At 35.3% G+C, this 11,315-nt stretch overlaps 1 protein-coding gene across 1 annotated transcript in view; it reads left to right on the plus strand.

The window, feature by feature from the left end:
* Positions 1-10,057, plus strand: part of rasal1 (RAS protein activator like 1) — a 25,089-nt gene extending 15,032 nt beyond the window's left edge. Inside the window, exons 8-16 of the mRNA XM_016491171.1 lie at positions 622-713; positions 1,958-2,075; positions 2,507-2,660; positions 4,461-4,525; positions 4,606-4,718; positions 6,290-6,482; positions 6,567-6,704; positions 8,103-8,247; positions 9,795-10,057. Of these exons, the coding sequence (XP_016346657.1) occupies positions 622-713; positions 1,958-2,075; positions 2,507-2,660; positions 4,461-4,525; positions 4,606-4,718; positions 6,290-6,482; positions 6,567-6,704; positions 8,103-8,247; positions 9,795-10,057 (1,281 nt within the window). The remainder of the gene's footprint in view (positions 1-621; positions 714-1,957; positions 2,076-2,506; positions 2,661-4,460; positions 4,526-4,605; positions 4,719-6,289; positions 6,483-6,566; positions 6,705-8,102; positions 8,248-9,794) is intronic.
* The last annotated feature ends 1,258 nt before the right edge of the window (positions 10,058-11,315 follow it).

Here is an 11,315-nt window from a genome sequence, read left to right on the forward strand (position 1 = left end):
CCGCGCCGTAACCTTCGTCGCTCGTAGCGCGAGGTCCGTCGCGGTGCGGAGTTCTTTGAGAACTTCCGGGTCGTGACCACCCTTGTGCAAGTCCCTCAGTGCCTTAGCCTGGTGCACTTGCAATAACGCCGAAGCGTGTAAGGCGGACGCAGCTTCTCCACAGGCCGTATTAGCACTGCCGATCAAGGCCGACGAGTGCCTACAGGCCCGGGATGGGAGCAACGGTTTGCCCCGCCAAGTGGTAGCGGCATTTGGACACAATTGCATCGCAACCGACCGCTCCACTGCCACTCATGCTGGGAGCATGAGTCATCCACGAAAGCCACCTCAGCGTGCTTCATGCCCAGGCACGAGAGGCAGCGATCGTGACCATCACCCAGCGCCAGGTAACGACCGCACCCATAAACACACGGATGGTAAGAAATCTTTAAAAAGACGTTCCACCCATGAAGCTCTTTTAGCTGGAAATTGCTCTTTTAATGTGCTGAAGCGCACAGGGGAGATGGCCGTCTGCAACACACACAGGGTCCGATGTGACGTCGAGAGTGACCGACTGAAAGGGAATTGTTATTTTTGGGTGAACTGTACTGAATGCACGCTTTGTGTTTTTGGGTTGTACAGGTGGAAATCCCTCTGTCGTGTCTGCAGAGATCTCCTCTGCTGCAGGGCTGGTTTCGTCTGCTGCCGCTGGGAAACACGGAGGACGACGCCGGGTGTGTGTGTGTGTGAGAGTGTGTGTGTGTGTGTGTGTGTGTTTGTGTGTGTGTGTTATACAGTCACATTCATTAGTCACATCGTGTGTGTGATGGTAATTTAATTTAATGACGAGCTGCTTTTACGTCACATTAAGGAAGTGAATTCACTGAGAATGATGTCCACCCATTGATATTGTATCCGATTCACTAAAGCAAGGATTCCCAAACTTTTGTCAGCCGGGTGACTTTAAGCTAAACCATTTTCTTGAAGTATCCCCTAAAATTATTATTTATATTTTTTATAATTTTTTGTTATTTTTTGTATTATATTATAATTGTTATATATTATAGATTTTTATTATAATTTTATATTATATGTTTTCTTTTATATTTATATTAATAGTAAGTGTTAAATATTTAATATGAGTGTTTTTATGGGTAATATATTTAATATATGTATTTTAATGGATTTTATTAAAAAAATTATTTATTTATAATTTTAAATGTTTTCATTTATTAAATGCACTGCAGAAATCATTTAAGTACTCAATATTTTTGTCTTGCTTTCCAGTGCAAATATCTAAACATTCTTAAATCATATTTACCTGAGATTCAAAATACTGAAAAATTAAGTGAGTTCATGCATAAAACAATGTTTTATGTAATTTTGATGATTTTTTTCAGTAAACAAGGCTTAATATCTTAAGTCATTTTCTGACCCTATTGACAAATATTTGTTCTTATTTTAAGCAAAAACTGACTTAATTTTGATGATTTTTTTCAGTAAACAAGGCTTAATATCTTAAGTCATTTTGCATCTCAAATGTATCTTGATTTAAGAATGTTTAGATATTGTACTGGGAAAAAAGCCAAAAATACTAAGTAAGAATATTTTTCTGCATTTTTTTGCAGTGTAATTAATTAAATGAAAATGTTTAAATGAAAAATAAATGCATTGTAAAATACAACCCACCACAATAAAACACTTAACACTTATTATGAATAATAAATATTGTAAAAAATTATATATTTATTTTACCTGCATTTCATGTGACCATTAACTGCCATGTGAATGTGTCATTAATTAGCTTTCCATTACCTCATGAACCCTAGTTTGTGAAACCCCAGACTAAAGGAATCATGCAAACACCCAAAAAAATGCATTTTGCACTCACAGGCCGGCTCTGATGATTTAGGTTGAGGAGGATAAAACACAATATCTAGTAGAGTGAAAGTGCTGTCTCTGTTTTTCTGTGTTTCAGAGGTAAACTGGGTGCTCTGCGTCTGAAGGTGCGTTTGGCCGAGGAGAGGATTCTTCCGTCTGTGTACTATCAGCCTCTGATTGAGCTGCTGGTGGAGGCCGTCATCTCGCCGTCAGAGGTACATCACACACCTGTCAGTCTCAGACCTCACAGATATCATCGGAGGACATCATTTAGTGCTTCAGCTTTACACCAATAACAGATGAAACCTAGAACCAAAAATAATGAGGTGAACCACAGTGATGTAACCATTGTCAAATTTAGTTTAAATTTAGTTACATTCCTGAACTTGAACAGAAGCTGAATTGAGGCGGTAAACAGAATGCATAATCTTAATTTAAATTTGAATTTCATTTAAAGGGGTCATATGATGCGATTTCAAGTTTTCCTTTCTGTTTGGAGTGTTACACTAATGCAGGCCTAAAAACATTCAACATAACATCTAAATCATGTTCTGTGATCTGTTGAATTCCTCTTCCTGTCATTCCAATTAAACATCCCGTGTGAATTGCACGTTCTTACGCTGTGAATTGTGCCCGATGCTGTCAGGTGGATGAGCCCACACCCCTGACCCTGCTGGAGGAGGTCACGACGGTGGAGAGCCGGCAGATCGTGGCCATGACGCTGGTCAAGATCTATCTGGGTCAGGGTCTGGTCGTGCCGTTCCTGGACTACCTCAACACCAGAGAGGTCCACAGCACCAGTACGTGAGCGTGTGATACGTGCGTTTTCTGTGTGTAGGCGACGTGACGACTTCAGTCCAGCTATATTTACCCACAGAAGTCATCTGAACTTCTCCTCTCTCATTAATGATGTTTTGTGCTGTGCGAGCGCGTGGGTTGTTCACACTCGGCTGGGGTTTTATGTTGCGTTTGTGATGACAAACAGAGTGCCTGCGTTTCCATAGCAACTCCGCAGGAAGCAGCTTCAAAAGGAAACGGAACGATCATAAGATTGGAATGTTCGTCAGCGAGCGACAAAACCGTCGCGCAAGTTACAACTCAAGCAGAAAGAGTTTTAATGCATCTATATCAGGGTCTTTTCTGTCAGATATGGCATCATGATTATAGACTTGATTTCAATAGATATAATAAATAATACATTTAATTACTAATTTTGAGTAGTGTTTGTTAAGGCAAGACACCACAGGTGAATAAGGTCCAATTATACTAACTGAGAACCACCATCCTTTCCCTAATTGAGTAATTACAGTACATTAAGACAAACACAAGTATTCTGAAACGTATGCAAATTAGGCACTGTCTAATTAATTATGCGCTAATTTGCATACATTTCCAGAACAGAAATCTAAACATAGGATACATCCAAAGTCTAATTATTGATTTATTTTGTTGATGTATCAGAATTAAAGGGGAGGGGATTTTGTATTTCTCCTTTTATCTCTCCATAAATCAGAATATACTGTCAACAGACAGAAAAACATACATTTTCATTTTTACTTACTTTTTAATGCAATAAAAGCATCTGCTAAATGCATAAGTGTAAATGTAAAAATACTGTAGTACTGGGAAAACATCACATTTGATTCAGAACATGCAAAAAAATGTAGTTATAGATAATAAATAATGAAAAGTACAGTATAATTTTGATAGACTTAATTTTGCAGATTTATGTATGATTAAGGCTGCATGATTTAGGGAAAAAATTTAAATTGTGAGCTTTTTGAGGGGAAAAAATGTGATTGTGACTTAAAATATGATAAAAAAACAAAAAAAACAATCCAGTTATAAATAATAGAAAATATTAAAATTACTAAATTAAGACTCCTTGGAATGTGTTCTGATAATAATAGTAAAAAAACAATAATAAATTAAAACAAAGTAATAATAAGAATTATTATTATTTATATAATGATAATTTATAAATAAATTGCTATTTTATAAATAGTTATTATTATTATTATTAAATAAAAATATTGAAATTACTAAATCAAAATCAAAATGAAAAACTACTATTGGACTAGGGCTGCACAATTTTGTTATTATATCAATATGGCTATAAAATAATATTATTGCATTATTATATTAGTATTACTATTATTGTTAGTATTAGTATTATTACTAAATAAAAATATAAACATTTCTAAATTTAAAAAAACAAATGTTACTATTATATAATATTGCATTGTTTAAAAAAATAATGAGCATTTAGGAAAAATATTGTCATAATAATATAATTTTATTTTACATTATAACTGTAAATTTACAATGCTAATATTGATGGCAGTCTTAATTTCGTAATTTTTCAAACTTTTTCAAACCATCAAACAAAAATACTTAATTAAATCTCAGCCTCAGCCTTTAATTAATTAATTGGTTTTATTACGATTCATCATGCAGCCTTGGTTACCTGTACTTACTTTTTTCTATGGATGACACTCGTAGTAAAATATATGCACAGATGATCATTTCTGGTCGGGGTTTGTTCTGATGGACTCTGGAGGAAGAAACACATGGACTTGTTTTCTGTTTCTCCCCAACAGCAGATCCAAACACACTCTTCCGGTCCAACTCACTGGCCTCCAAAGCCATGGAGCAGTTCATGAAGGTGTGTGTGCACCTTCCTCTGAAATATAAGCTTGTGTTTTTAACGTGTGACTGTAGTCAGAAGGTCCGTGTGTTTCTCAGGCCGTCGGGATGCTGTATCTTCACGAGGTTCTGAAGCCCATTATCAACCGCATCTTTGAGGAAAAGAAATACGTCGAGTTGGATCCCTGCAAGATAGACCTCAGCCGCTCCAGGTGTGTAGAAACACACACACACACACACACACACACACACAACACGGTAGTTCATTCATGTAGTATATCATCAGATGAAAGAGCCATGATCTGGAAAAATAACTGTGTTGCCAGGCAACAGCAGTGAACTCTCCAAACTTTGGCTTTTAGATCTATGTATAGCATGAGAAATGTCACTGAGCACCAAACGTCTCCAGGTTTTATATTTGAAAAATATTATATACACCGCCTTTCAGAAGTGTGGGGTCGGTATGATATTGTAATGTTTTTGATAGTCTCTTCTGCTCACAAGGCTGCATTTATTTGATATTTGAAATACTGTAAAAAAAAAAAAAGTGTAATATTATTAGAATTTTAAATAAAACTTATATTTAAATATATGTAAAATATAAAAAAATATTACTAACATTTAAAAAAAACTGTAAAATATTGATAGAAATAGTATAGGACAGTATGGGACAGAATCTAAATATTCTAAATATTTGTTTATTCCTTAAATTTACAACTTTTTTATGTATACACCACCGTTCAAAAGTATCGGGTTGGCAAGATTTTTTAATGTTTTATAAGAAGTCTCTTCTGGTCGCCATTTGGTCATGCATGTATTTGATTAAAAATACAGTAAAAACAGGAAAATTGTGACATATTTTTACATTTTAAAATATCTGTTTTCTATGTGAATATCTGTTAAACTGTAATTTATTCCTATGATGTAAAGCTGAATTTTCAGCATCATTGCGCCAGTAATCTCCTTCAGAAATCATTCTAATATGCTGATTTGCTACTCAAGAAACATTTCTGATTCTCATCAATGTTGAAAACAGTTGTGCTGCACAATATTTTTGTGGAAACTGTGCTACATTTTATTTTTCAGGATTCACAGATGAACAGAAAGTTCAAAAGAACAGCATTTATTTGAAATAGAAATCTTTTCTAACATTATAAATATCTTTACTGTCACTTTTGATCAATTTAATGCATCCTTGATTAATAAAAATATTAATTAAAAAAATCTTTTGAACGGTAGTGTATATACATTTTTATGTGACATTTTTATCTGAAACCAATGATAACAATAACCTCAATTCAAGTAATTGTGTAGTAGTTTCTATGAATTGAAGTGCAGAAAAGCAAAGAAATGCATGTAGGTTCTGCAGTCAGAATCTCCTGTCTGAAAGCAACGCAGAACACACAGATGTGCGCAAGAATATCGTGTTCGCTTGCTAAAAAATGTCTCAAAGAAGCGGGGGATTCACTAAGAATGAGATGAGATTCACTGAAGGAATTATCAAATCAAGAAACGACTCAAACATGCCAACAAAATGAGCGGCGCAGTTGTTCCTATTTATAAGAAAATGAGCGAGAGGGACCATTTAGATGCACGGTTAAAAAAACACAAAAAAGTATTTTAAATAAACCTCCTTACTGTCTGCTTTCAGCGACTGTTAATAGCACTGGAGTTTTACTATAACGAGCCTCATTTGCATAGAAAGAAAGAAAAAATCACAATGACTTGCTCACTGATGCAGCCGGGTAATATCTGCGCATCTGAAACCACGCTCTCTCTCCAGACGAATCTCGTTTAAAGGCTCGGCGTCGGAGGCCGAGGTCAGGGAGAGCAGCGTGGGGCTCCTGCAGACGTATCTGAGCAGCATCATGGAGGCCATCGTCAGCTCTGTCTCCCAGTGTCCTCCTGTGATGAGAGTCGTCTTCAAACAGCTCCATAAACGCGTGGAGGAACAGTTTCCAGAAGCCGAGAACGAGGTGAGGATCTGAACAGACCCTCACAGTGATGATGATGATGATGATGATAATGGTGTGGTTTTCCTCACGGTTTGTCTCTCGTAGGATGTGAAGTATTTGGCCATCAGCGGCTTTTTCTTCCTGCGTCTGTTTGCTCCTGCGATTCTGACGCCCAAACTCTTCCAGCTGAGAGACCATCACGCCGACACCAGGACCAGCAGAACTCTGCTGCTGCTCGCTAAGGTACATTCACATCTCAAATTCAGCTTTATATTAATAAAATGTGCAATTGTCCATTATATGCTCTCTTTAATGAAATTGCACTCCCAGTAAATTATAAAAAAAAAACACCTTCCACCGATCTAGCGCTGCCTTGAAATGCACCTGGGAAGCTCCTACTTTCGAGTTGGGCATTCATTACTATGACATGTTATGCATTCATGTTGGAAAAGTCATAGTTTTTATTATTTCCTATTTTGTTTATTTTTTTTTTACATATAATTTTCATTTAAATTATTTATGCATGCATTCATGCTGGGAAAATCATATTTTTAATTTTCTATATTGCTTATTTTACATTTCATATTTTATTTCATTTTAATTTTAATTATTTATGCATGCATTCATGTTGGAAAAATATTATTTTACTATTTTCTATATTGCTTATTTTACATTTAATATTTTATTTCATTTTAATTTGAATTATTTATGCATGCATTCATGTTGGAAAAATCATATTATTTTACTATTTTCTATATTGTTTATTTTACATATAATTTTAATTTCAATCATTTATGCATGCATTCATGTTAGAACAATCATAATTTTTATATTATATATTGTTTGTTTTATATTTATTTTATATAATTTTCATTTCAATCATTTATGCATGCATTCATGTTGGAAATACAATTTTTATTATATTCTATATTGTATATTTTACTTTTATTTTTATATCATTTTTACTTCAATCATTTATGTACAGTAATCATTTATATATTGTATATTTTACTTTTATTTTTATATAATTTTCATTTCAATCATTTATGCATGCATTCATGTTGGAAATACTTTTTTTTATTATATTATATTATAATATATATTTTTTATTTTACTTTTATTGTTATATAATTTTTACATCAATCATTTATGTATGCATTCATGTTTGAGAAATCATCATTTTTATCATTATATCATTTTAAATTTTTTTTACTTTTCTAACATGTCCTGTTTCAATAGAAAATGCATAAACTCAGGAAATAAACATGCATTTATCAGTGCATTTTATGGGATGTTTTAAGGAATCAATTTAGGAATTAATATTGTCGTAGTTTGCATTTAAAATATAGGACGGTCTTTGAATTTGAAATGCGAAACATGCAGGCGAAACTTCAAATGCACTTTAAACATACACAAGCGCAACTGATTGAATGCTGTCACTGTGGCCATAATGAACTTCACGGAATGAGGGTTACTGTCTGGACACGATCAACTCTGAAGCACTTGGATCTTCAAGCAGGCATTTCACTAGTTTAATCAATGGCACATATGCAGTGTAAACGGGTTAATGACATGCTGTCCGGTCTTCACTCACCCACTCACACCTGCAGAGCCGTGAGCGTCTCTCTCCGTCTCTCTCAGGCTCTTCAGAGCGTGGGGAACCTGGGCCTTCAGCTGGGTCATGGGAAGGAGCAGTGGATGACCCCTCTGCATCCCATCATCCTTTGCAGCGTGGCGTCCGTCAAAGATTTCCTGGACAAACTCATAGACATCGATCACAGCAACGGTGAGTCGCCATGACGACTGGCCACAGATATCACAGCAACGTATTACCATGATGACAGACTGAGGCAGACAATTAATTATAAAGACTATTTACTAAAAATACTTCTCATTAAAACCTGAACCAGGGTTATTATGCTGAACTAAAACCTTAAAAGCATTTTCACAACATGAAATACAATAAAATCTAAAACAAAACAGCTAGTTGCCAAGGCAACATTTCTCATTTTCATTTAGTTTTAGTTGAAGTACTAACATAAATAAAGTAAAAGTATAACTTTATAAAAACTAAATTTCATATTTAAAAAAAAAGATAAAAATGATAAAAACACACAACAAAATTACTAAAACTTTAACTACAATTAAAATTAAAACAGAAAATATAAAAATAAAATCAAATTCAATATATTAGCAAAAGCTACAGTAGTATATTAATAATGATACTAAAATATACAAAATATACAATTATTTTATATATTTTATGTTTTTTAAATATATTTTATATATGTATCTCTTCATTTTTTTTCTCTAAGGCTGTATATTGTCTTTTTTATTATATGCATACTGAAAATATGCAGGTATGTTATGGCGCATATAACAAAACATTTTACAAATTTAGTGCAAAAAAGTAGATTGCAAAAAAGCAATGGTTAAAAGCTGGTGTGTGTGTGTGTGTGTGTGTGTGTGAGAGAGAGTGAGTGTGAGTGTGTGTGTGTGTTGTGCGTGTGTGTGTGTGTGTGTGTGTGTGTGTGTTTAGGTTGACTGAGTGATCACATAGCCATATCTACTCTGACACCGCGCTGAACACGTCCTGTCAAAAACTGCTTTAATATTTAATGCATGTGTGAATACATTAGGCAAGGAGTCTGATAACAGTCACACCTGCAGCTCTTTCACAAACTCATTCACTCCACAGCATCTGTGTGTGTTCGATCTGTTAAAAGCATGTTAGAATAACTGAGAGACAAACATCAGCACAATACATCCAGACTCTGGAGGTGTACTGTAGTCTGTACGACTGTAATCTGCACATGTGTGAGTGAAATATGAGCCGCTGTCCTGTGTGTGTGACTGACTGCAGTCCCGTGCGCCACCTGCTGTCTGCACTGCAGAACTACACAACCAACTCAAACCACTGCATTCAGTGCTGTCAATCTGTTATTAAAACCTTGTGGATTTTAGATAGAAATGATTACAGTAATAATCTAGTTTCTCATTGCCTCTCTGTGCATTTTTATTATATTATATATGGTTTATTTTACATTTATTTCTAAATCTTTTTCATTTCATTATTTTATGCGTGCATTCATGTTGGAAATATTATAATTTATATTATATTCAATATTGTTCATTTTATATTTATTTTAATGTAATTTTAATTTCAATCATTTATGCATGCGTTCATGTTGGAAAAATATTTTATTTTAGTTTTTATATAATATTCATTTCTGTCATTTATGCATGCATTACTGTTGGAAGAAATCCTAATTAAAACCTAAAGCAAATGTATTTTAGATATGAATGAGTTTCTGGTTTTATCTCTCTGTACAGTGTCTGAAGCTCCGCAGCGCACCGTGTTTTTGCCGTCGGTCATCGTGAAGGAAGGTTTCCTGCAGAAACACAAAGCCGAAGGACCTCAGCTGCTCAAACGCTTCGCTTTTAAGAAACGATATTTCTGGCTGAGCTCAGAGACGCTGTCGTACGCCAAGAGCCCCGACTGGCAGGTCCAACACGCTTTCCTTTCTTCTCTGTGTGTGTGTTTTATGAATGGAGTGTCATTAGCTGTAGGTTCATTATCATCTCTTGGCTTCTGATGTTGGGAAAGTGCTGAGGTGAGACGTGTGTGTGTGTGTGTGTTTGTGTGTGTGTGTGTGTGTGTGTGTGTGTGTGTGTGTGTGTGTGTGTTGAGTGATCACATAGCCATATCTACTCTGACACCGCGCTGAACACGTCCTGTCAAAAACTGCTTTAATATTTAATGCATGTGTGAATACATTAGAGCTCCAGAACGTCATGCAGGTCATTACACAGGACACAGACGGACAACTACACACCACATACCTGCAGTGCAAGGTGACACGAAACACACACAAACACTAACACTAACACACACACACACACACACGCACACACACACGCACACATACACACACACACACACAGACACAGACACACAGAGACACAGACACAAATGTCCTCATAAGTCACCTTCTCCTTGTCATACCCATGTCATTATAAAAATTTGTGTCCTCATATGTCGCGCACACACACACACACACAACTCTGCATAGCTATCTTTGTGAGGACATTCATGCAATCTCTAGCTCCTTACCCTAAACCTACCCTTTACCCAATTATAACCTGACCCCTAAAACCAAGTCTTGACCCTCAAACAGGCCTTTAAAGGGCTCTCAGAATGTGAGGACCAGCCAAAATGTCCTCACACACACACACACACACACACACACAAACTATCCCTTTAAGGGATTTGTATCTGTGTATACTTTCTGTCTTTCTTTTTTCTGTGTGTGGTTTTCATAACTTTACTGCCTTAATGATTTGATGTTTTGTACGGTTTAATAAAAAAAACAAAGAAAGAAAGAATCAGAAATAAAGATTTGCGATGCGCGCTCCGAAGTCCGGATCTGAATCAAATGATTCGCGATACGTGAACCGATTGGAGAGCTTCGAATCATTTTGCGACGCAATGGTTTAACTGATTCAGAGATTCGAAAAGCTCACTTTCAAGGACGTACTTTTGTAGCTCATCTACTCGAACCTCTCAGCTGATATCAAATGCATGACCTTTTTCAGATGCGGCCGAAATTATAACAACAGTAATTCCGTTTTGATCAAACAGTATTAAATTGTTTGATCAAAACTATTGCTAGGGACAATTTAGTATTGGTATGTCTATCGTCCCTGCTAAATTCTATGCTCTTATTATGATATAAATATGAGACAAAACCTCCTACAGAGGCATTTGTTTGTCCCTGCATCATGTTTGTCAACAGTCAACTGTATGAAATGTAAGAATAATAATAATAATATATATATATATATATATATATA

Source organism: Sinocyclocheilus anshuiensis, unplaced genomic scaffold (genome assembly GCF_001515605.1).
Source record: "Sinocyclocheilus anshuiensis isolate Anshui unplaced genomic scaffold, SAMN03320099.WGS_v1.1 scaffold614, whole genome shotgun sequence".
NCBI classification, from domain to species: domain Eukaryota; kingdom Metazoa; phylum Chordata; class Actinopteri; order Cypriniformes; family Cyprinidae; genus Sinocyclocheilus; species Sinocyclocheilus anshuiensis.